This window comes from Nilaparvata lugens, chromosome 6 (assembly GCF_014356525.2).
Source record: "Nilaparvata lugens isolate BPH chromosome 6, ASM1435652v1, whole genome shotgun sequence".
In the NCBI taxonomy this organism is placed as follows: Eukaryota; Metazoa; Arthropoda; class Insecta; order Hemiptera; family Delphacidae; genus Nilaparvata; species Nilaparvata lugens.
In genome coordinates, this window is record NC_052509.1 from 10,878,679 (window position 1) to 10,906,362 (window position 27,684).

General features: G+C 34.4%; 1 protein-coding gene across 1 annotated transcript in view; it reads right to left on the reverse strand.

Moving 5' to 3' along the window:
• The window catches only part of LOC111063319 (laminin-like protein lam-2), a 132,509-nt gene extending 106,502 nt beyond the window's left edge, over positions 1 to 26,007 (reverse strand). Inside the window, exon 1 of the mRNA XM_039430083.1 lies at positions 25,733 to 26,007. Coding sequence (XP_039286017.1) covers positions 25,733 to 25,981 — 249 coding nt within the window. The 5' untranslated portion in view covers positions 25,982 to 26,007. The remainder of the gene's footprint in view (positions 1 to 25,732) is intronic.
• Between the last annotated feature and the right edge of the window lie 1,677 nt (positions 26,008 to 27,684).

Genomic DNA, 27,684 nt, shown 5'->3' on the forward strand with positions numbered 1-27,684 from the left:
ATCACCAGTAAAAAGTTCTTTCAGCCTTTTGTACAGCCTCAACTACCAAACCATCTTTTCAACCCGAATAGCTAACGTAATGAATAGTATTCATGAAGTAATAAACGTATGTAGAGAATGTAGTGGTAATAAACGTATTTCTAGAGTCTAGAAGTCTAGATGAATGTCAGACCAAATCTTGAAAACCAACCGTGATCCTCTGTGGAAGCAAAATCAGTTTTGAACCAGGCATTGTAGCAAGGCAGAGAATCGGCAACTCTGTTGTCCCATCTTTCTCCACTGCCATAATAAAGTCTATCTCTTAGTAAGAAAGTGTCAGAGCAAATCTTCAAAGTCAACTTGAAAGCCTGTGAATCACGACAGTGGAAGCAAAATCAGTTTGGAGCTATAGAACAGAGTTGGCTTGGTCAATAAAAATATTTCAGCTGAAAGATAAGCAATGTATACTGGGCCTGTAGCAGTGCTAGACACACTTTAAACTGTCGGCAATCCTTGTGAATAACTATCAATGCACCCTCATTCAACTGATGCTGACAGTTTTAAATGAAACTCACTATGGAAATGTGCCGGTCATTGAACAACACTGATAGCGGCTGGGGGTCAGTCGTTCTTATCGCAAACCAACGGATATTGTGATGGTGTGGGGAATCCGGTGATGATTTTTCATTCTCCTCCTCCTCCTCTTCTTCTTCTACTTCTTCTTCTTCTTCTTCTTTTCTTCTTCTTCTTCTTCTTCTTCTTCTTCTTCTTCTTCTTCTCTCTACTTCTTCTTCTTCTTCTTCTTCTTCTTCTTCTTCTTCTTAATTTAGTTTAAAATGAAATTTAGTTTAAACTGAAACTGTGTAAACGCCCCCTCTCTATTAGAAACAAATACAGTCGAACCTCTGTATAACGAATTCGATTATCCCGATAAAAACCTCTCGCTGCCGAGAGGTATTCGTAATTGAGAGGTTCTGTCAAGAAAAATGCAACGCTCCTATGGATCTCATAATATCGTATCACGGCGGCAAATAAATGAATATGGTACATAATAGTATATTTCGCACCTAGGGCCGAAAATGGGACTTTTCTGGCTCGAAATCGGTTTTCAAGTCCGAGGCCGTAGGCCGAGGACTAGAAAAGATTGAGAGCCGGAAAAAACATTTTTGCCCATGGTGAGAACGTTATTTTTCGCCACACAGGAAAATAAACAATATATATATGAGAATAATTGTCTATTATAAGCACTTCCGAAAGCAAAAGAGGAAGGTCATAGCTCTAGCAAATCTGAGGTAATCTGAATATCAAGAAATTGTCCAAGTATTTTTATTTTTTATTCTGATTTGTCTAAATAACCTAAAAGATTATGTTCAATTATATGTAAGAGGTTGAGTTTATACTTTTTATTCTTCCAAATGACAATAAGATGATATTATTATAATGTTTTGATTATTGAATGATAACACAAAGAATGAAAAGTTTTTGATCAGCTGTTTTAGCACACTTGAAATTTGGCCAATCTGAATGTCAATGGAAAGTTTTTGATCAGCTGTTTTAGCACACTTGAAATTTGGCCAATCTGAATGTCAATGGAAGTTTAGGTTAGAAGTTCTATCCTACTCTGAAAATAGAATTATTTGAATAGTTTATAATATATATCTTATCTGTATTTTATTCATCCAAATAAAATGATAGTATATTATTACAGAATACTTATTGAATTCTAAAAGCATAAAATGATTCCGTTTATCCACCATGTTCCATGATAAATGCTGTACTAGGAGGTTTGAGGTTAGATTCTATTATACTCTGAAAATTGAATTGAATAGTTTATAATATCTCATTATTTGTATTTCATTCATCCAAATAAAATGATAGTATCTTATTGCATAAACTTTATTCAATTCTAGAAGCATAAACTGATTCCGTTTCATAAACTATTTTGTAAACACGTTCACATCAAATCAGAATCAGCTGACTTCAAGGTTATTTTACAGCCCTAGGGCCGTAAAAATTTTACCGGCCTGGTCAGAAAACAATCACTTTCGGCCTCCATATGACGCACGTAAACCAGCTCATTACATCCAAGTGGGGCGAAAAACATATTGCGAACGTAGGTAGGGTACCTATTAGGCCAATATTAATATGGAAATTTGAAAACTCATGCTGTTGAAAAAAACATGTTTTTTGAATATTTGTAGAACGTAATAAGTAAGTAAACTCACCAATTTATTTCCAGAAAGCTTGATTTGTACTATTTGTACTATTAGTGGTGTTTAATCAAAGAACATACTCTGTAGCAATATTTTTCAACTTTTTACACTACTATTAGATGGAACGCAAAATACGGTTATTTTGTCTATAACTTCACTATAAATACTATAATAACTCAAAAAAATGTCCTATTTTTTTGTTTTATATTTGAAAAAGTGAGTAATATCGGTTGAATTTTGCATTTAAATAAAACATCATGTTCGTTAAACGACTCACATCTATTCAAACAGTCGGACATGTCTGGTACACTATTTTTCAGTTTTAACCCTGCCTGATAATTTTGAAAGCCTCTATAACTTCTTGATCTGACGGATTCTTCTCCTCTGGTTCGTCACAGTCATCATCATCATCATGGTCAGTTCAAAGAATTGAAATGTGTGTCAAAAGCAAGAATGGGAAAGTCCAGTCGTTCATCTGCCTGGTCTACAATAATAACAAGCTCTTGGAATTCAATTTCCAGTAACTTGCTTTCAATTTCCGACATGTGTTTCTCCCTCTATCGACTGTCTACCACTCTATCTTCTTCCTTACTGAATTGCCATTATTTTTGGTTTATTGACCTTTCTGCTGAAACTAAAGAATTCCTTGAAAATAACCGTCTGCTTCCTATACACACTACACTTCGTATATTGAAGTCAAGAGAAAACTTTGTTGTTGAGAGGTCCGAAATTCGTTAAATAGAGGTAAATAAGCAGCAAAAACTCTGAAATGTCATGGGACCAGGTAAAAATTCGTTGTGTAGAGGATTTCGTTAAGTGGAGGTTCTTTATAGAGAGGTTCGATTGTTTGGGTTTAGGTCTAATCCAAATATATCTTTACTCTATTACGAAAGTCATTAATAATTTAAAAATCCTACTGATCATTTATTGCCAAAAGGTCGTATAGAGGAGTTAACTTCTGAATCTTGTTATCCCCATCTCTATTGAAGCACAGGCTTTGATCTGACATAGTCTCAGTCATCTAGTAGGGTCCATGTTTGCCATCTGTTTGCCTTGCCACTGCCTTCTGTAGAAGATGGCTGATACCGGTACTGTATGATCATAAAGTAAGTAATATATATTCATGACAGATTATTTCTGTCATCTCTGATCTGATGAAACTTTTCATTCTTGTTTAAAACAATCAATTATAATTTATTCGTGAAGAAAATATATTTTTCAATGATTAAATTATGAATTATAAATTATTTTTCATTCTTATTTAAAACAATCAATTATAATTTATTCGTGAAGAAAGTATATTTTTCAATGATTAAATTATGAATCTTCATTTTTGAGATTGAATTTCTTGTTAATAAATGTATATTTTTTGAATTTTTAAAGAATGATCTGACCACGATGTGGAGCTGGAAAAGGATAGCGCTATCTGATTTGTCGAGTGTTAGATAAGAATAGCAACACTAAAGCTATTCAAATACTGCCATTGAGACGTGGACCTTACTAAAGTATTCCAGTTGAAAGCACTCAACCCATAGAAACAGCCGAGACATCAGATCTTCTAGTCGGGCACACACTTCATCCTTGAAAGGAATTTCTATCCTTGAAGGAACACTGATCCTTGGTGGCACTCTAATTCGACATCCTTTCCGGCTCTCTGATTGGTTGACATAATCCTGCCGCCTGTAATTTGTAGTTACAAGCAGAAAAAATTGAAAATAAATAATAGAGGGGAGACGAATAGAATGGGATAAATGACAGGCTTGGGTAGGTAATAATTGAAATTCCAATGTGATCCTCTATGATCATAGTTATTGGTTAGTGGTTCGAGAAGGCATATTGGTTTTAATTTTTTTATAGTCTTATCTTTGAATATTGGTTATGGTTTTACCCTTCAAAGATCCTTGATGCGGTGCGATGTCATAGGTTTATCTATAAGGAATGAACTGGCTTATACCATAGAGAAACAATAGCATAAGTAGATATCCCATGGTATAGGGCGTTTATGTCGCAACTTTTACTGTTATCTCAATCTGATAGTCCACGTAGTTCTTTCCCGTGAAGCTTTATGACGCTGGTAGTCTCTCATATTGTGCCGTTCATACAATCTTATCCGGTCAAAACAGTAAAAATCAACAGTAATCGGCTTGAGATAACAGTAAAAGTTGCGACATAAACACCCTATACTATGGCATATCTACTTACGCTATTTTTTCTCTATGCTTATACACATACGGGATAGGAAATTCACGATTGACGCATCATCACGTTTGAACTACTCAACTGATCAACTTGAAATTTTGCATATAGATTCTTGATTTACCGAGGATGATTATAGGTCTATTTTGAATTCTTCAAGATCTCAGTATGTCAAGTTTTCAGTTTGTCAAGTTTCTTATTGGACCGCAGATTTATTGATGTAATCTTCTTTTTCATGTGCCGTCTCCATGACGGAGGTTGGCTATCATGATGGCAATTTTCACCCTGCTTACAGCTGACTTGAGAAGTTCATTCGAGGTGCACTTGAACAAATCCCTTAAATTGCGCAACCAAGATATCCTTCTCCGCCCCACTGACCTCATGTTATTATGCCTTGCATAATGAGGTGCAATATTCCATACTTGTGTCCCCCCATTATGTGACCCAGGTACCTCAATTTGCGCTCCTTGATTTCACCAATGAGTTGCAGTTTCTTACCCATTCTCCAGAGAACCTCTTCATTTGTAACATGATCGGTGTATGAGATTCTCAGCATTCTGCGATTGCTCCACATCTCAAAGGCTTGTATTTTCTTCTCACCCCATCTATTCAATGTCCATGCTTCCACACCATATATTAGTACAGGAAACACGAAACATTTAAGGAGACGCATTCGTAATTCAAGCTTGATGTCTCTTGATGTCAGTAAGTTCTTGATCCTGATAAATGTGGAACGTGCTTTCTCTTCTCTTATTCTGAGAAGCCTTGTTGAAGCATCTACAGAGAATGAAGTAAGTCTGTCTATAGTGAGGTCCACGTTATAATGGCAGTGGATAAGATAGGAGAACAACGTTGCAGATCCTCTGTCTTGTCAATGCATTCTATAGACGGTAGCTGATACGGGTGTATTGATGTAATATTAACAGTTAATTCTCGTTTAAAATGATGGTTCATATTTTATTAAGCAAGAAATTATATTTTCAATAATTTCATAATTAAGATGAAATATTTTTCAAATCAATTATCAATTCTACATTAACTGTTAATTCTCGTTTAAAATGATCAATTATATTTCTTCAAGCAAGAAATTATATTTTCAATAATTTCATAATTAAGATGAAATATTTTTCAAGTCAATTATCAATTCTACATTGTTAAGAGACGATCTGGCAACGAGTCATCTTATCATGATATGAACTACTAGAGCCTAAAGATCTCTTTCCAAGGCTTCTGTAGACTTCTAGAAGTAGTTTTAACCAACAGTTACCTTTGACGATAAGAAAAAATCCAATGGACCATGAACATACAGTTAGCAACAGGTAACTTGTAATCCTTTTCTATGAAGTGCATCCCTACAGATAACTAGACCCTCCCTACATCTCAGTGTTCTTTTTCTTCTTCTTCTTCTTCATCCACCATTTTTTGTGTTTTGTGTTTCCTCCTTCAATTCTTTTTTCTTCCTTCTCCCCCTCGTCCTCCTCTTCTTCTTTTTCTACTTCTACTTCTTTACCTTCTTCTTCCCATTTCCAATTTATCATCTTTTCTCTTACCTTCCTAGTTTACACAGCTTTCTTCTCTTGATGGCTCGCATTCACTGGTTTATTTTTTGCTTTTCTTTTCCACCCTTCAATCTCCTCCTGTCTTCTTTTCCTTCTTCTTTATCTCTACTATTCTTCTCCTTCTTCTTCTCCCAAGCATCTGTCTTGCAAACATGTCAGTGAGTCTACCACTTCTCCAGCTCCTCTCTTCTTCCGGCTTCTTCTCCCCCTTCTTTATTTTTTATCTTCTTTTTCATTCCAATTTTGTTCTCCTTTTTTTTCTTCTCCTGTTCCTTCTTCTACGTTCTTCATTTTCTTCTCCTTCTTCTTCACCTCCTTCTTCATTTTCTTGCACCTCCACCACCTTCTTTTCTTTATCTTTTTCTCCATCTTCTCTTGTATCCTTCTCCTTCAACTTCTTCTTCTTGTCCCACCTTTTTCTTCTTCTTCACCACCTCCTTTTTCTTTTTCTTCCACCTTCACCTCCTTTCCTTTTTCTCCTTCTCTATCTTTTTCCTCTTCTTATTATTCTTCTTCTTCCACCTTCACCTCCTTCTATTCTTTTTTTTCTTCTTATTTTTCTTCTTCTTCTCCCTCTTCCTCTCCAACTTCTTCGTCTTCTTCTTCTTCCTCCTCTTCTTCTTCTCTTGTCTCCTTCTTCTTCTTCTTCTTTTTCATTTTTCTTCATCGGTCCCGGTTGAAGATGCGTTTCGTCATGCGGAACGAGTAGCTACAGCAAGATTTCGTTTTATTTGTGTTGTAAAGCGTAACCACCCACTTGTATCCATCTGATTGTGTGTGCAGTGTGCAGTGCATCTCCTGTTAAACACTAATGCCACCACATAAACAACATCTTTTGCGCTTTTTCTATCTCTATTTCTCATTCGTTCATCTAATTCTTCCTCTTCATTCTGAAAACATTTAGATATCTTCTAACTTCCTAAACTTTTCCATTATTAACTCCTGCCGTTAGCAGTTTCCTCATCTTCTGAATATAATTTTTCTTATATACAGTACTGAAACCCTTTATAAATTTGAAAAAGGTAGATAGATTCAGATGGAATTGAAAAGAGAATGCATTTATTCAAATGCTAATTAATATATAATTATTATTTAACGAAAATCCTAAATAAATGCTGTAAATCACCCCCAAGATTTCCATCTAGCTATTAACCCTGTTGTCAATGTCTGCAGTAGCAGAAGTCTTCGGGGTGATTTACAGCATTAGGATTTTCGTTAAATAATAATTATATATTAATTAGCATTTGAATAAATGCATTCTCTATTTAATTCCATCTGTACCTGGTTGGCCGCTATGGCTTTGTATAAAATGAGCGCTGCTATCCAGAGATTGTCAGTTTGGTGTAAGGGTAAGCATTCCTGACTAGCAATTGGGAGGTACCGGGTTCGATTCCTGGGCTGTTAACTAATTTTTGGATAGTTGTTCTCATCGAATTTCCATCTAGCTGTTAACCCTATTGTCAATATCTGCAGTAGCAGAAGTCTTCGGGGTGATTTACAGCATCTATTTAGGATTTTCGTTAAATAATAATGATAGATAGATTTCTATTTTTATTCATATTCAACAGTAGCCCTAGAGAGGAAAAGATTGTACTAAAGCCCATATTATGCACAATCTTAGTTTGGAAGGAGATTTATCATCTGTAGGTTTAAACCCGGAATAAAACACGTTATATTTTAAGCCAGTTACACACACATCAATTCATGGACGTTCGACTTTTGCCGTCCTTATGAATTCTACCAGATTAAACGGTACTTGACAAACAGCATCTGTTTAATCTTATAGAATTTATATTCAACTAGCTTACCCGGCGAACTTCGTACCACCAAAAAGTCAATGTAGGTCAATCTCATATCACACTTGACTTTATTTGGTGAATCATGGAATTTATTTATTTACAATCAATATTTTCATTTACAATGTTTGAACAACATTAACATTTTATCAAAATTTTTGGAGAGAAATAGTACAGGCTCAGCTTAGTTTTTCCTCCAATGTCATAATTGTATTATGATTATAGTATTTTATACAATAAATGAAATGAAATGTTATATACAACTCAATACGGACTTCCTATGTGCTTAAAACTACCGTTTTAATACCAGTGAACAATTTTATCATAGAGTGATGTGTTTATTACAGCTGGTAAGTTTACATGCTAAATCATATATCACAACATGATCTTTAATCATGATGATCTTTCCGTTCTACGTTAGCCGCTCGGCCGACAACTTCTAAAACATAGGTCTGTAAAATGGATTGATATATAATAATTATTATTAGCTCCCCTATTGAATTGAGTAGGTCATAATAGTAGTAATTAGTAATTTGGCTATATAGTGGCGAAAGTATGACATTCAATTAAAATCATTCAAGTATTGTTTTGATGAAGGGAAAAGTTTATTTATTCACTATGTATTTTCTATTCATTATTTTAAGAATATTGCATATTATTTTTATTTCTGAGATAGCAGTATCATAACTATAATTATCAAATTGTTAACTTTATTTTTAGTTTTGTTGATCGAAGGATATTAATCAGTTAGGATAAAGCATTGTAAAAATGATTCAGTAGATACCGACTCCTGACAGATAACCTACCGGTTATGTCAAATTAGTCTTTTATACAGTTCACTAGGTTTATTAAGAAGTATTTTTTTGTTTTGAAAATTTTTTGTTCAATATGTTGTATGCTTGATGATTCGTTTGTTTTGTTTTTTAAATAAAGACGCTTATTATTATTATTAGAATTTCTGGTCAGAAACCATCCCAATATTCACACAACATATTCCCAATGTTTCATGCCGTTCTGTCAAGTAGTTTTCGAGTCTATAGGGAACAAACAAACTAACAAACTAACACACAAACAGACATTCATTTTCATATTTAGAGATTACATTGAATATAGTTAATTATATATTTCTATTTAATTTTTTTACAAGGATGGCAAAAATCGAACGTTCATTAAAAGAGAAGGCTCATAAGTGTTCACGTTTACAAAGGGAGTATCAGCCGCAAGGTGCTCAACTTATCTTATCAAGAGATTATCAGTGCAACCACAAAACTAAACCTCTGTCCGAATACCTTCAGCTTTATTAGGTGGATTCCGAACCAACGCACCACATTGTACTACCTGGTAATTCATTTAGAACGTAAACACACTATAATATGAATAATCTGTTACGATTTCTCTTTATATTTTTATTGTCATTGACTTATATTGATCAACAATCTGATGTACAATCACATTAGAAGGAATTTGACACTCGTTTCAGTGCACTAATAATAAATCATGTTGATAATGCGTTGCACAATCACGTACAATGAATGCCTCTATTAAGGTGAGACGAAGAATATTGTCAGTTCCACGTTTATTTTATGAAAATATTCTTATCATCTAAGTGTATGTAGACGTAAGTTTGAATATCAGTGTTACTTGTTTATAAATGAAGTCACAACTGAATTCATTATTAATAGAATTACAAAATCCATAATGAGTCTTATACTGGATTGGGTTGAGATAAATGTTTATTTCTAATTATCTATCTCAATTATGTAGGGTTTCAATCTTGTGTTATAAATCTTAAAAGTTATTTCTCATAGCTTCCTTGTTTTTTGAGTCTTCTGAATTTGTCATTTGCTTGTAATTCTGTCACTTTGTCCTATGGTTTGTAAAGATTGATCTGTGACCTAGTTTCCGTAATCTTATTTATTTTAGTGGTTTGAATAAGCTCTATCTTTCTTTTCTATTAAGCTCTTAAGCTCTATAAGCTCTTCTATTAAGCTCTTATTAATGTCTTAAGCTCTTTCTTTTCTATTGATATGTTTGTTAAGGAACTAGTTATTCAAACTCACTTCCGACGTACAAGTTATTCTTTGCCTGTAGTGCCATTTTGTAATTTAGAATATTTATTTTATCAATCTGTGTTATTTTATTGCAAAATAAATCAAAATGAATTTGAAATTCATCTTAATATACAGAAATTCCTCATAATTTGTGTGTTTGAATGAATACCTTTATATTCAAAGTACTTGAGGTGTATCAATATTTATGTAAAGTATTGGGAAGTGAATAATCTATAAAGGCCACAGTTTTTATTTATTATTTATTTGAAAATTTTTAAGAAGTTCTTTCTTATAATGAGTCAACTGAATAATGGATTGATTCATTAATTTGTTTAAAAGAAATAGTAGAGTCTACAGTTCGAAGAAGCTCCCTTTCATGATCGATTTTATACTATGGATGTTCTTTCACTATCGCTCTACCTGTCACTCTTTCTCTCTCCATATATTAATCACCCTAACCCTCTGTCTCTGTCTGACTGTGTGCTTTATATACGGTGCCATTAGTTGTGTGGTGTAAACATGTTGCTTGCCCTGGGGCCAGTTGACTTAACTCAAACTGAACTTAACTGAACTGTGCTCTGCCCTCTCATTATATCGCAGGCCTCTTGCTCTGATTGAGATGTCGTCGTCCATGTTGTATTTTGTTATGTTGTAGGAGACTGACTGACATGTTTGCAAGGCAGGTGCTTGGGTGAAGAAGAAGGGGAAGAATATTATAGAGAGAGAATAAGACGAAAAAGAGGAAGGAGAAGAAGACAGGAGGAGTTTGGAGGATGGAGGATGGAATGGAGAAAAGCAAAAAATAAACTAGTAAATGCAAGTCATCAAGAGAAAAAAGCTGTGTAGTAAACTAGGAAGGTAAGAGAAACGATGATAAGTTTTAAAATGAGAAGTAGACGATAGAGAAGTAGAAGAAGTTGAAGTAGAAAAAGAAGAAGAATAAAAAGAAGAAGAGGAAGAGGGATAAGAAGAAGAAGAAGAAGAAGAAGAGGATGAGGAGAAGGAGGACGACGAGACGGATGAGAAGAAGGAAGAAGAAGAAAAGAAGAAGAAGATAAGAGAAGAAGAAGAAGAAGAAGAAGACGAAGAAGAATAAAGAAGAAAGAAGAAAAGAAGAAGAAGAAGAAGAAGAAGAAGAAGAAGAATAAGAAGAAAAGAAGAAAGAAAGACGAAGAAGAAAAGAAGAAGAATAAGAAGAAGAAGAAGAAGAAAAGAAGAAAAGAAGAAGAAGAAGAAGAAGAGAAAGAAGAAAAGAAGAAGAAAAGAAGAAGAAGGAAGAAAAAAGAACTGAAGGAGAAATCACAAATAAAGTAAAAGTACTGAACCAAGAAATAGACAAAAACTGAAAGGCAGACAGAAAAAAGTTGAATGAAACACACATGCTGTTCCTACTACAGTTGTAGAGCTTTGTCAATGTTGTCCATTCACAACTACCAAACTGTGTTTGTGCGCATGCGTGAGACAGCATGTGTGGGAACACGAAAGGAAGAGAAGGAAGAGAAGTGGGAGAAAGAGAGATTGAGTGAGAATGTGAGTTGGAGCGAGTGAGAGCGATTGAGAGACAATGAGTGATTTGGAGTGAGTATGATAGGAGAGAGGAGGAGGAGTGAGAGAAAGTGATAGAGATTGAGAGTGAGAGAGTGATAGAGAAGAGAGGAGAGGTAGAGAGAGAGACAAAAGGAGAAAGAGACCCCAAGAATCCAAATATTGACCCTTGCACTGACTGATCAATGGAACGACTTCATTCTATTAAATCATTCACTATGAAGAGATAGCAGAGCTCGTGTGTCTACAGCGTTATTGTCCTGTCACCAGCTGGATCAGATCCTTGAATAGTAGACTTGAGATGCGTGAACACTAGCGTCAGGTGATCAATTTTCATAACGGCAAGGAGTTGTGTGAGTGCGCCACACCAGATTTTTAAGTCTTTTTTCGAGTTAATAGAGACTAGTTGCACAAACGTCAATCATAGTTGTTGATCTCCGTTTACTTGAGAAAATCAGAGTTAATCTGCGATTTATCATGAAGATCAGACTTGATCTTCTGTCAACTCCAAAAATCTAAATTGATCCAAGATTTGCTGCTAATGTGAGGTCCACGTTATAATGGCTGTAAAGAAAGATAGGAGAACAATGTTGCTGATTCTCTACCCTGCCTTCGCTATAGAAACGCTGTTCTCTTATAATTTCTTCACTGCCACAATAACGTGGACCTCGCCATAGAAAGTCACCATCTATGGCGAGGTCCACGTTATTGTGGCAGTGAAGAAATTATAAGAGAACAGCGTTTCTATAGCGAAGGCAGGGTAGAGAATCGGCAATATTGTTTTCCTATCTTTCTTTACAGCCATTATAACGTGGACCTCACATTAGCAGCAAATCTTGGATCAATTTAGATTTTAGAGTTGACAGAAGATCAAGTCTGATCTTCATGATAAATCGCAGATTAACTCTGATTTTCTCAAGTAAACGGAGATCAACAACTATGATTGACGTTTGTGCAACTAGTCTCTATTAACTCGAAAAAAGACTTAAAAATCTGGTGTGGCGCACTCACACAACTCCTTGCCGTTATGAAAATTGATCACCTGACGCTAGTGTTCACGCGCATCTCAAGTCTACTATTCAAGGATCTGATCCAGCTGGTGACAGGACAATAACGCTGTAGACACACGAGCTCTGCTATCTCTTCATAGTGAATGATTTAATAGAATCAACAGTTGCCAACAGTTTGTAATTGAATAATCTCATTTTCTCGAATTTTGAGCTTATTTTCAATTTTAGGTGAAAATGCTACTGAATATTAATGGTAGAGATTTTCATGCTCAATCTTTTTTGACTAAATTTTTTGTTTAAATTGTATCTGAAGCCCGATAATTGATAATCTAAAATCAAACTTTGCATAGATGGGGCGGAGCTCCTGAAATTTTTACAGATATGGGACTTGTGGCAGTTGATAGAACTTTTCAATTCATATTCTAGTTATGAATTTGATCAAAATCGTTGGAGCCGTTCTCGATAAAATCTCGAAAAACCCTGTTTTTGACAACATATTCGCCATTTTAGCCGCCATCTTGAATTGCATTTGATCGAAATTGTTCGTGTCGGATCCTCATAGTGTAAGGACCTTAAGTTCCAAATTTCAAGTCATTCCGTTAATTGGGAGATGAGATATCGTGTACACAGACGCACATACACACACGCGCACACACACATACAGACCAATACCCAGAAACCACTTTTTTGACTCAGGGGACCTTGGAAAGTATAGAAATTTGGGTACCTTAATTTTTTTCGGAAAGCAATACTTTCCTTACCTATGGTAATAGGGCGAGGAAAGTAAAAACATAACGAAAGAGAGGAAGCTATATTGTGCATATAGCAAAAATCCTGGATCAATTTCGATTTTTGGTGATAAATCGCAGATTAACTCTGATTCTGCAGTAAACGGAGATCAACAACTATGATTGACGTTTGTGCAACCAGTCTTTATTATCTCAAAGAGAAAAAATACCCTAAAAGAGTAAGTATAACAGATTCTCTCCAGTAAACGAAGATCAAAAACTATGATTGACGTTTATGCAACTAGTCTTTATTATCCCGAAAAAAGGCTGAAAAACATAACGAAAGAGAGGAAGCTATATTGTGCATCTAGCTTTAATCTTAGATCAATTTTGATTTTTGGTGATAAATCACAGATCAACTCTGATTCTCTCAAGTAAACGGAGATCAACAACTATGATTAACGTTTGTGCAACTAGTCTCTATTATCCCGAAAAAAAACTGAAAAGCATAACGAAAGAGAGGGAGCTATATTGTGCATATAGCAAAAATCCTGGATCAATTTCGATTTTTGGTGATAAATCGCAGATTAACTCTGATTCTGCAGTAAACGGAGATCAACAACTATGATTGACGTTTGTGCAACTAGTCTTTATTATCTCGAAAAAATCTCACGAAAGAGAGGAAGCTCAAAAATTACATGCAATAAATCTCTCAGAAAACCACTTAAAATTCAATAGACGAAGCAGGTAATTTGATGCACATTCAATTATGTGTAATAATGTCTGTAATAATAATGGCTTTCTCAATTACTGATCATGGGTAGTTTGGAAAAGTGGCAGATTTTATCTTGATCCGGCTTCAAAATTTGATTAGAGGAGATTGGAAGCAGAATCCGTTAAGATGCGATCCGTCAAACTCGGGTTCAGTTAGGGCATCAATCAAGTCATGCCGAGAGGGACAGCAGTTCTCTGTTGAAGACTGATGTAATGAATGAAGAATTATTGAGCAAATAGTAACAAAAATGGGTTCAAATTCAGCCGATTTATGTAGTTACAACATAAAATGAAGAATAATTGAACAAAGAATAAGGAAAATGGATGGTCATATGTTCAAACTTAGCCTATTTATTTATTCGTGGACAGAATCACAAATCATATAAATATGATTAGGAAGGAACAACAGGCTTGGCCCTGTTAAAATGTAGTTACAAGATAAAATGAAGAATTATTTAACAAAGAATGACAGAAATGGGTTGAAATTCAGCAAATTTATGTAGTAACAACATAAAATTAAGAATAATTGAACAAAGAATAAGAAAAATAAATGGTCATGTGTTCAAACCGACAGTAGTACCAACATAAAATGAGGAGTAATTGAGTAAATGTGAGTTTTGAAGAGGAAGAAGAAAAAGAAGAAGAACGATATGAAGAATTAGGAGAAGGAAGAAGAAGTAGGAGAAGAAGTAGGAGAAGAAGAAGAAGAAGAAGAAGAAGAAGAAGAAGAAGAAGAAGAAGATGATGATGATGATGATGATGATGAAGAAGAAGAAGAAGAAGAAGAACAAGGTGAAGAAGACGAAGAAGGTGGAGAAGAAAAATGAGGAAAATGTAGGAGAAGAAAAAGAAGAAGAACGAGATGAAGAAATAGGAGAAAAAGAAGAGGGAGAAATATGGAAAGAAGAAGAAGAAGAAGAAGAAGAAGAAGGTGAAGAAGACGAAGAAAATGGAGAATTAAGTAATTCCCAGTAGAGCAGTAATTGAACAGAGAATAAGAAAAATGGATGGTCATGTGTTTAAACTTAACCTACTATTTATGTAGTTGCATCACGATATTATATTATTTTAATTCAAATTGCATTCCATCTTTATCTTTTTATTCATTCATACATTGAAACGCAATGAAGGGATGAAATACAGGCGCTAGACCAAAACTTTCTCTAGCCTATTCTCAAATAAAATGTTCAAAGTATGGCTAAGTTCACAACACAATGGGAAAATTTCATTTCAAATTCAAAAATTATAGCTGGTATAAAGTACAATAATTTTAAAATAATTCTCCTGTCATTCGATCTCTAATAATGTTGCAGCGCTGAATCAGTGGTGGTAATGAAAACGAGGCTTTAGCAGCACAGCAACCTAGAAGCACATTTCGCGTTGGCCGATCAGATTTCGTGAACTTTTATAGGCCAGGCGAGGAGGCGTGGCTAGAACTGAACCGACCAATCACGTTGCGGAATGAATTTGGAGGGGGCTTTGTCTCTTGCTCGGGGAGGCTCTTGTCACAGAACAATATTAACAAAATTTAAATTCAATCACTTTTATAATGAAGAAACCATTCTCATACAATTGGTTTTGTGGCATGAGCATTTATTTCAAAAACATTAGAACAGCACTGTAATTAGTTTTTGATACAACTCTAATTTGAAAAAAATATTTTGGAAGTTTGTAGGAATGATGATGGTTCTCAATTCAATATTCCTTTGATTTATTTTCTGGTGTGAATTGTAATTTAAACTTACTCATTGGTTCAAATGTCTCCTACTTTTCTAATCACTCTCTCTTCCTCTCTCAATCTTTCTGTCACTATGTCTCTCTCTTTCTCTTTCATCTTTTTTATAGTCATCTGGTCATCATCTCCATCCTTTTTCTTTCTTTTCAATGTTGATGGTTTAATCTTTCTTCTTTCTTCACTTCTTCATCAACATCATCATCATCATCTTCATCTTCATCTTCATCTTCTTCTTCTTCTTCTTCTTCTTCTTCTTCTTCTTCTTCTTCTTCTTCTTCTTCTTCTCCTTCATCATACTCATCACCATCATCATCATCATCATATCAACATCTTCTTCTTCTTCTTCTTCTTCTTCTTCTTCTTCTTCTTCTTCTTCTTCTTCTTCTTCTTCCCCTATTTATTCCTCTTCTTCTTCTTTTTCTTCTTCCTCTTCAAAACTCACACTCTTACTTTCCGTCTAAACTCCTTTTTTACTGATTTTTTCTCTTCTATCTCAGTCTACAGTCTGCAATCAGTATACTGTTGAGTATTGTCGAACAGGTCCTCCCACGTATTCTTGGCAGACACACCTGTTGTAGGATATTGGCGCAGCGCGCGCTAAAACCAACAAGGTCAAACAACTCCAAACAGTCACCATCGTTTGAATTCAAAGCCATTCATGACATCCACAAGGAGCACTGACAGTCAGACTTCAATCTCAGCGTAGCAATCACCAATTCGTGGTGTGAAAATCGATTATATCGATATATTTTATCGATAAATACGCACAGCTATCGATATGTTGTAACGCTGTAACAGGGGAGAGACCAGGTGTGGCTTCAAAAACTGGCAGCTGAATATTCTCATTCATAAAATGAGTTGAAAAAGATCGTAGTGGAGTATTATTTTAATCAGAGAAGAAAGTCTGAAGCTTCACATTTTCATTCATAAGAAGTCTTGTGAACTCGTGGTAGGATATTATTGTAACTGTTAATCAGAGTGGTGAATTTCATTCATAAAATAAGTTCAAAAGAGGTAGTAAAATATATTATTGTAATCAGGGGCCAGCGTGGATTGGGAAGTCATTTTCATTCATGAAATGAGTTCGAAATCAGAAGCTTTAGTGTGAGTGTTGGGATTTCATTCATAAAATGAGTTAAAACGGTAATAAAATATTATTATTGTAATCAGGGGCCAGCGTGGATTGGGATGTCATTTTCATTCATGAAATGAGTTCGAAATCAGAGGCTTTAGAGTGAGTGTTGGGATTTCATTCATAAAATGAGTTTAAAACCGGTAATAAAATATTATATTGTAATCAGGGGCCAGCGTGGATTGGGATGTCATTTTCATTCATGAAATGAGTTCGAAATCAGAAGCTTTATGTGAGTATTGGGATTTCATTCATAAAATGAGTTCAAAACAGGTAGACTAGTAAAATAATATTATTTTTGATCTGGGGAAAGCGTGAATTGGGATGTCGTTTTCATTCATTAAATGAGTTCGAAATCAGAGGCTTTAGAGTGAGTGTTGGTATTTCATTCATAAAATGAGTACAAAACAGGTAGTAAAATAATATTATTTTTGATCTGGGGAAAGCGTGAATTGGGATGTCATTTTCATTCAATAAATGAGTTTGAAATCGGAGGCTCCAGTGTGAGTGTTGAATTCATTCATAAAAAAGTAAGAAAAACGTAGTGAAATATTATTTGTAATCAGGGGGAAGCGTGGATTGGGATATCAATTTCATTCATGGAATGAGTTCGAAATCAGAGGCTTTAGTATTCATTCATAGAATGAGTTCAAAACAGGTAGTAAAATATTATTATTGTAATCAGGGGGAAGCGTGGATTGGGATGTCATTTTCATTCATAGGATGAGTTCGAAACTCGTAGAAGAATATTATTTGTAATCAGTCAGTGGATTGGGATTCCATTCTCATCCATAGAATAATAACAATAATTTCTGTGGTCGAGGGAACAAAACGTCCAGAGGAGTTTACTCATAATAAAAACATGTTGTTTAAATGTAGCATATAAGTTTTGAAATTGGGTTAAAACTTGTATTGAAAGACTGTATTTGTAATCAGAGAGTGAATTGTAATTTGAGGTGTTTATAGTTATTCTAATAGGGTTTGTCAAGTCAGTACTCTTATCAATGTAATTGCAATAAATCCTTATTCATTGGATATACTTTTTTTTAAGAACAGATGATCACACTCATACATTGCGGAGATTGAATGAAGTGATAAGAATATCTTATAATACACATTCAAATGTATTCATGAGAACCATTAGAAGATCAAGATTGATCTATTCAAGGTTGATAGAGATCCAGCAAGGAGGACTGTACTGGTAAATTGATCATTTATTTATACTCCAGGCTCCAGGTTCAAGCACAGAATATAGAATGTAATTCAATGAGAGGATGAGTAATTTAGGTTTACATTCTTTACTGTCTGGGTTTCAGTAGATTTTTGGTCATTCAATTTTACATTCTAAAACCTCTGGTTTTTAGTGGATTATATAGTGTCTATATCTTACTTGTTATTCTCCTCTCAGAGGAATTGGCTACCTCAAGATCAGACACAATAAAAATCTTCCTGGACTGTCTGATGAAAGATACACGTCTTCAATGTTTCAATTCAAATTCTTTCAAGATGAATCATGGATGAGAAAAAAGACTATGTACTGTAAACAATACGGAGCAGAATAATTTCAATGTTAAAATATGAGCAAAATAAGCAGAATAATTTCAATGTTAGAATATGAACAAAATATAAGCGTTGCAAGGTGGTGTAGTAAAGTTTGCATTCGACCTTGAGAGATTTGTGCGTGGGAATCGACTGAGTCTCATTCAAGTCTCTACTGTTGCTGGTTTTCTCAATGGATAGAAATACCATTTGATACAGTATCAAGTACTCTTTGATACAGTATCAGAGTGTTTGATACTGTAATTTGATACAGTATCAAGTACTCTCTGATACCGTAAAGTACTTGATACTGTATCAATTTGATACAGTATCAAATTCTTTTTGATACAGTATCAAAGTCCGTTCACAAACTCACAAAACTTCTACAAAATTTTCACTAGTCACATAGATGATGTTACTATAGTGAGGTCCACGTTATAATGGCAGTGTTTGATTAGCAATGGTATTGCTATCCTTGTCTATCATTCAACAAAGCGGATAGCACTATCTCTTTCTCGCTTTGCTCTGCTGCCAGATCGTCTTTTAACAATGTAGAATTAATAATTAATTAACAAAATATTTCATCTTAATTATAAAAAATCATTGTTATTGAAAAGTATAATTTCTTGCTTAATAAAATATTATTGATTATTTTAGTCAAGAATAAACAGTTAATATTACATTAATAAGAGTGTATCAGCTACCGTTTATAGAAGGCATTGACAAGACCAAAGATCGGCAACGTTGTTCTCCTATCTTTCTCCACTGCCATTATAACGCGGATAAATTATAACTCACTATTATAACAGAGATGATGTAGATAGAGCTTCTCTATATTCAACCTCAACTCACAAAACAACCCATTTGAATTTAATTATTATAGGATGCTGCATCAAATCTATAGGAGAAAAATAGACAGATTTTTATTGGAATTTTAACTGCAGCAACGAATTTATTGTATAAACAAACAACAAATTTCAATTAGTGTAGCTTATATCGAATTTATTCGTCAAACTGATATTTTAACATTATGTGTTCACCAAGTTCCGTTCAATCCGATAGAATTTTTGAGGACTGAGAAATAAACATTTGTTTATGATTATGGTGTAAACGTGGCTTTAGAGCTTGAATGAAAAGAAATTGCAATATGGTCAAACTTGAATAACTTCAGTGTCTAAATACCTAAGTTTCAATAACAGAATGCCAATAGAGAGGATTCCCTTAAAAATTCTAAACTACCACTTCATAGGAAAGAGAGATTTAGGTAGACCTCGGAAAAGATGGCAATAAAAAAGAAGAGGAAGAAGAAGAAGATGAAGAGAAAGAAGAAGAAGAAGAAGAACAAGAAGAAGAAGAAAGAAGAAGAAGAAGAAGAAGAAGAGAAGAAGAAGAAGAAGAAGAAGTGGGTCACTTGCCTATAGTGAGGTCCACGTTATAATGGCAATGAAGAAAGATAGCAGAACAACGTTGCCGATCCTCTGTCTTGTCACTGCCTTCTATAGACGGTAGCTGATACAGGTTTATTGATGTAATATTAGCTGTTCATTCTTGTTTGAAATAATAATCAATTATATTCAATTAAGCAGGAAATTATATTTTTCAATAATTAAATAATTAAAATGAAATATTTTGTAAATTAATCATTAATTCTACATTGTTGAAAGACGATCTGGCAACAGAGAAAAGCGAGAAGAGATAGCGTTACCAGCTTTGTTGAATGATAGCACAAACAAAATAAGTAATATACTAGTATATAATACTAAGTATTATCATAGAGAAACAATAGTGTAAGTAGATATCCCATGGTAAAGGGAATTTATGTCGCAACTTCTACTGTTATCTCAAGCCGATTACTGTCGATTATTGTCAATTTTTACTCTTTTGTTGGGGTGTATGAACGGCACAATTTGAGAGACTACCAGGATCACACAGCTGCATAGGAAAGAACTACGTGAACTATCGGCTTGGGATAACATTAAAATTTGCTACATAAACGCCCTATAGCATAGGATATCTACTTATGCTATCGTTTCTGTATGCTATTATATACTTCCTCAATAATGATAGACAAGGATAGCAATACCATTGCTAAACAAACACTGCCATTAAAACGACCTCACTAGTATATAATATACATACAATTTATCGATTCGGAGAAACGTGTTTAGTCAAACTTTGTTAGTCAATTTTCTAAGAATCTTTAGGTTTATGATTCAAAGAAACTTGATAATCATATCAATGTGCTGGTGAACCAGGGGTTATCACATGTAGACAAAAAAAGAGGAACAAATTCTAGTGAAACACTGTACTAGAAGTCTGTTGAAGTTGAATGGTCGTTATATAACAAGGAAAGCTTTTCATTTATAATTTGAATGTTCTATTCGATTGCTTCAACAATATTCTTGTTGTTTTTCATTTATATCTGAGGCAAAATCCGAAATAATTTTTTCATACGTTATGAGTTATCAATTTTTGAATTTTTCAGTGTCAAGTATTTACTGTATTTGATTGAATAGATTTCTTCCAATCTATTTTTGATAAGCATTTGTGATTTTACGATTTATTAGTAGAAGTATTTGAAATTTGATGAATCTTGAATTATAGGTGAAGTAAATTCGTATGGCTTTTGTTGGTGGGGATTTCCTTGTGAGAAGGTTCCACCTCGCCTGAATATATCATTTCTATATTCTAATTATCTAAATTCCATTTTAAACCGGATTAATTTCATATCAAGTCAAGTCCGCTATAATGTGGCTCATTTCCAGTTTTACTCACCAGCTGATTCAATTTAGTTTAAGCTTTTACTATGCGAACGGCCCTATATTGAGGTCCACGTTTTAATAGCAGTGTTTGTTTAGCAATTGTATTGCTATCCTTGTCTATCATTCAACAAAGCGGATAGCGCTATCTCTTCCTCGCTTTGCTCTGTTACCAGATCGTCTTTCAACAATGTAGAATTAATAATTAATCAACAAAATATTTCACCTTAATTATGTAAATTCATTATGGAATTATCAAAAAAAATGTATTGATTAATAGAATATATTTGATTATTTTAAACGAGAATGAACCGTTAATATTACAGCAATACACCTGTATCAGCTACCGTCTATAGAAGGCATTGATAAGACAAAGGATCGGCAACGTTGTTCTCCTATCTTTCTCCACTTCCATTATAACGTGGACCTCACTATAGCAGTAACCGTTTCAAAGATGATCCCAAAAAGGTACATCCCCAATTTACCCTCAAATTTCAACACCGACTGCACCTACCAGTAATTTACAATTTTCTTCGGTGATTCCGACAAATCAGGACCAAAAACCCTATAATGATAACGAGCGCTTTCAACAGATCTCCCAAAACTACGTATCATGAGACCCAGCTCATACTGACAGCATTAGATAAATGAGAAGCCTTGTTGAAGCATATACAAAGAATGCTGAAGTAAGTCCCACTGTAGTGAGGTCCACGTTATAATGGCAGTGCAGAAAGATAGGAGGACAGCGATGCCGTCTCTCTGCCTTGCCACTGCCTTCTGTAGAGGATAGCTGATACACATTTATTGATGTAATATTAACTGTTCATTCTCGTTTAAAATAATCAATTATATTTTATTAAGCAAGAAATTATATTTTTCAATAATTTCATAATTAAGATGAAATATTTTGTAAATTAATCATTGATTCTACATTGTTGAAAGACGATCTGGCAACAGAGCAAAGCGAGGAAGAGATAACGCTGTTTTCTTTGTTGAATGATAGCACAAACAAAATAAGTAATATACTACTCAATAATGATAGACAAGGATAGCAATACCATTGCTAAACAAACACTGCCTTTATAAAGACCTCACTAGTATATAATATACATACAATTTATTGATTCGGAGAAACGTGTATAGTCAAACGTTGTAAGATTCAAGTCGACGGTTCGACATTTCTCTTCATGTTTAAATGTTTGAATGTTTAAATGTTCATATGTTGCGCATTTACGGCGAAACGCGGTAATAGATTTTCATGAAATTTGACAGGTATGTTCCTTTTTTAATTGCGCGTCGACGTATATACAAGATTTTGGAAATTTTGCATTTCAAGGATAATATAAAAGGAAAAAGGAGCCTGCTTCATACGCCAATATTAGAGTAAAAATCAGACTATAGAATTATTCATCATAAATCAGCTGACAAGTGATTACACAGATGTGTGGATAAGCCAGTCTATTGCTGTATTTCCATAAGGTCTATAGTTTCAATCAGGTACTTGTGGATGAGAATACTGCGTAAGGTCTACTGTTCACAGAACTACTAGTATTTTTCAATGATTAAATAACAAATTCCAATGATTGAGATCAAGGCCCGGTTGCACAGAATCCGGTTGAAATTTAACCGTGATTAACTTCACAAGAACCAACCAGAGGAGGCCTTTTTGAAAAGATGGCTTCTCTGATTGGTTCTCGTGGAATTGATCACCGTTAAAATTCGACCTGCTTTTGTGTAACCGGGAACAGTTAATATTACATCAGCATTAAATATTGAGTTAGTTTACTGTTTCTACATTGTTGGAGAACGATCTGGCAACGTTGCAGAGCTAGAAAAGGATATCACTATCTGCTTTGTCGAATGATAGACAAGGATAGCAACACCAATGTTCATTAGATACTGCCATTATAACGTGGACCTCACTTTACCAATTGGGCTCACGAAATCATTATTATTTCCAACAAAAGTGATTATAAAAACCTTTTTTCCTACCCGAGGACGTAGAGCGGAGAGCCCGATGTTTTTGTGAAAGGTAATCATCAAAATGGGTCATCCAATTTCTGGAGAAGATGGCCTATTTTATCGGCATTTCAAAATAATTGTGGGGAGATGGGTTATTATTATTTTTCGAAAAAAACTTAGTTCGAAAATCACTGACATCCGGTGGATGGTTGAAATCGGAACACGGATCACTCACGCGATGCACACTGGACAACTTTCTTTGAGTAAAATCATAGATGAAAGAATCTGCTTATACGATGTCACGGCATATTTTCCAATAAAAATAAAAACAGCCTAAATCAAAAGAATTTTGAAAGTAGGCGCCAATCTCTGAGTTCATTATCTCCTATTGCCGATAACAGAGAGCGCTCCTTCCATACAGCTGATAGATTGATCGGCCAAAAACAAAAATATTCTACAGATGATAATATTTTCCAAAATATTAAAAAATTAAAGTAATTCGAAATAAAATAAAATATCAAATTCCATTCACCACCTATATCCTATTCCATTCCTTGATTTGGCAATTGAGTGTGACTTTCATTTAAAGAAAGTTTCATTCTTCATGTCAATCCTTCCCAGTTCAGTTTCAATTTCTATAATTATTTAAATACTTCTTCCTCCGTTCAAAAACCTATATGAATCTTTTGATAAGGAGCGAATGACTGGATAGATGGAGGGAGAAACTTATTAATGGATTAATGAATAAACTAATAACAAATAAAATAATTACCAATAACGAAAACTAATAACTGATAAAAACTAATTGTTTCTTTTGAATGTAAGATTATAAAATTCTGACGTGTCACATACTGTGCGAGCTCTGCTCAATTATACAGCTTTATGTGACAAAATTAAACTAAACTAAAACTAAATAATTAGATGAATGATGAATGAACGAGCGCAAGTGATAGTGAATGGACGGACACGTATGAAAATGTATAAATAAATTAATATGGATGAGTCAAATGAATAAGATCATTATTTTATGACGGAATATGACTTTTTTACAGGCTCATACTCTAGATAATAATAGGATTATACAGTACAGTAACTGAATTATTGCCCAAAAGCTGAGTTTGAGCTTTGCTCCATAGAACGATAGGAGATATCAACATGTAAATATGTGCCCTATTTCCATATCAACAGCTTTCAACAAACAAAAATGAATTGACAATGTAATTAATGTGTTCATATTACAGTTATAATTACTAATTGACGACTCTTCAGTCAATGAATGAGAATTGAAATTGATATTTCTTCAATTTTCATTGTTGAATAAAAATGTTATCATCCTCTATTGATGATTATTTTCAAAACTACAAATTCTCATTGGATATAAAATTCATGCTGTGTAACACTTGAAGAGATATACTGTTGGTCTTCAGGGATGTAAGGTACAACATGTTATAGAAGAAAGTGAATTACAAAAAAAATTTGCTGCTTTTATCAATCATCTAACAACCAATTTAGCTATCAAAAGACCAGTTTTTAAAGGCGATTCCACGCAATTTAGACGAAGATAAAAAATACAAATAGAATCAGTCTATGATGTCTTCATGTAGGCTCACAGTGTATGATGTTGAGGGGAACATGCACGTTAGAAGATTACTTTCTTAATGATAGAAAAATCTCATTGACCGAGCGAAGTGAGGTCTAAGATTCAAGTCGATGGTTTGACATTTCTCTTAATGTTTAAATGTGTTTTAATGTTTATATCTTGCGCATTTACGGCGAAACGCTGTAATAGATTTTCATTAAATTTGACAGGTATGTTATTTTTTTAATTGCGCGTCGACGTATATACAAGGTTTTTGGAAATTTTGCATTTCAAGGATAATATTATAAAAGGAAAAAGGAGCCTCCTTCATACGCCAATATTGGAGTAAAAATCAGACTATAGAATTATTCATCATAAATCAGCTGACAAGTGATTACACAGATGTGTGGAGAAGCCAGTCTATTGCTGTATTTCCATAAGGTCTATAGTTTCAATCGAAGACATTAAAGAGGTATGCATCTTTAAGCTGGGTTTACACCAAAGTTATTAACAAAATGGTTATAACTTAATCCTTATAGATTCTATTAGATTGAACGGAAGTTGACTAACACATATGTTCATCATGTGTATGATAAGTTATGTTCAATCTAATATAATCTATAAGGATTGAGTTATTAACATTTTTTTAAATAAATTTGGTCTAATCGCAGCTTTAAGGTCTTTGGTTTCAATATTTTGTTTTGCAGTCATGGTATTATTATGCGTGCCCATCAGTATCAATATTCTCACATTCGAAAAAACTAATTTAATGGGTGAATAAAAATAAACAAATGAACTAAATAATGCTGGAGTAATTATAATATTTTTGATTCTGAAAAATTAATTTTCATCAGATAGAAAGATCATGACGGAACTGGATGAATTATATCATAATATGGAATACAAATTCAAACGTGAACTGAGTTTGTTAACATAAATTTAAAACAGTTGACATCTGGTACTTGTGGATGAGAATACTGCGCGAGGTCTACTGTTCACAGAACTACTAGTAATAATTTTTAAAAAGGGTACTCAGATTTATATTTTTTATAACTATCTTTTCTCTATGGCTTCACCTATGGTATCCCAAGGTATGATATCTTCATATGCTATTTTTTCTATATAACAGAACACAATCTAGATATTATTCTACAACGAATTTTGATTGACTTTACCTGCGCATGCCCGGTGGCATTGTAGCACGAACTCCCACCTCCAGGCAAAATATCCCTCTTCAACTTTTTCAAAATAAACTCCTTGTCAACTTCCACCAAATCCAGAGCATCGACATCCAAACTGTCGCTCAGCTCCTCACCAATCACTGACACGCACGACAGAGCGACAAACAACACGCTGCACGCGACAGCAAACGCGCTACACGCGACAGTCGACCGTAGCCGCGCGACACAGCGACACGACGACATGATGTTCACCGGCCGAGAACACGCGCTAAACTGAAGTCGAGATTTTGACTACAGAATCACAGAGCGCTGGAGCCGGCTATGGTGGATGTGAACGGTACTAACAGCTGATCGGAGTTGTTCACATCCTTCAGAACAGGTGGTGTTGAAGGTACCTGCTATATAGTGAGGTCCACGTTATAATGGCAGTGGAGAAAGATAGGAGAGCAACGTTGCCGATCCGCTGTCTTGTCAATGCCTTCTATAAACGGTAGCTGATACAGGGTTTATTGATGTAATAATAACAGAAGTAGCTTTAGAAACTGATCAGAATGCATTTATAGAATACTGGTTGACCGAACGAAGTGAGGTCTAAAGGTGCGTACAGACTTTCGCTCTGCTCCGCAACCGAACGTCACTCCAGCAGAGCTATTGATGATCGACCGGGGAGCAACAGTGGTTCGACTGGGGAACGCGAGAAGATCTAACATCTTCCGTAACGTTCATGATGGGTGCGTGGGCGGAGCGACTGTGGTTTGATGGAGGAACGAGGGCGGAGCGTGCTCGGTGCGGGTTGGAAGTGCGTATATGTGTACGCAGCTTAAGATTCAAGTCGACGGTTTGGCATTATTTCTCTTAATGTTTAAATGTTTATATGTTTATATGTTGCGCATTTACGGCGAAACGCGGTAATAGATTTTCATGAAATTTGACAGGTATGTTCCTTTTTTAATTGCGCGTCGACGTACATACAAGGTTTTTGGAAATCTTGCATTTCAAGGACAATATAAAAGGAAAAAAGAGCCTCCTTCATACGCCAATATTAGAGTAAAAATCAGACTATAAAATTATTCATCATAATCAGCTGACAAGTGATTACACAGTTGTGTGGAGAAGCCAGTCTATTGCTGTATTTCCATAAGGTCTATAGTTTCAATCAGGTACAATTCTTGTGGATATGAATACTGCGTGAGGTCTACTGTTCACAGAACTACTAGCATCAATATTCTATAGAATCGGCAACACTGTTCTCCTATCTTTCTCCGCTGCTATTATAACGTAGACCTCACTGTAGTAGACTTCACCTATTTTGTTCTTAAAAGTGTTTTTATATATGAATTTGTGGAAAATAATATTAAATCTAATATAAACGGGCATTATCGTTCGTGAGTAAACTTCCGCAGTCGACGACGGCAAGCATTGTTGACATTCATATTGTCCAAATTTCAAGTGTGCTAAAACACTGATCAAAAATCTTTTCATTATTTCTGTTTTATTATTCAATAATAAAAATATTTATAATAATATCAACATATTGCCATTTGAATGTATAAAATAGTATAAACTCAAGATCCTCCCCATTAAAATATAATCTTTTAGGTTATGTAGATAAATTGAAATCTACCCAATCTGAGATCCTCCTCATCCTGTTGTGGTCGACGACGGCATTTACACACAAACGAAACCTCAGCTTTAGTAGTAATTTAGTCAAGTTTTCAAATTGGACCCTTGCGGAGCACGGGTTACCTGCTAGTACATCATAAACAAAGACCAAATGTTTCTCATGAACAATTTAAACAATAATTTGGAAATATTGACATTATATTGAATATAATATCTTGAAATTGATAAAATAATTGTACATTGAAATATACCTACTCTTCTAACATAAATTCAGGAGTATATTAAAGGAATGGATAAATATAGGTATAAAACAGGTTCAGAAC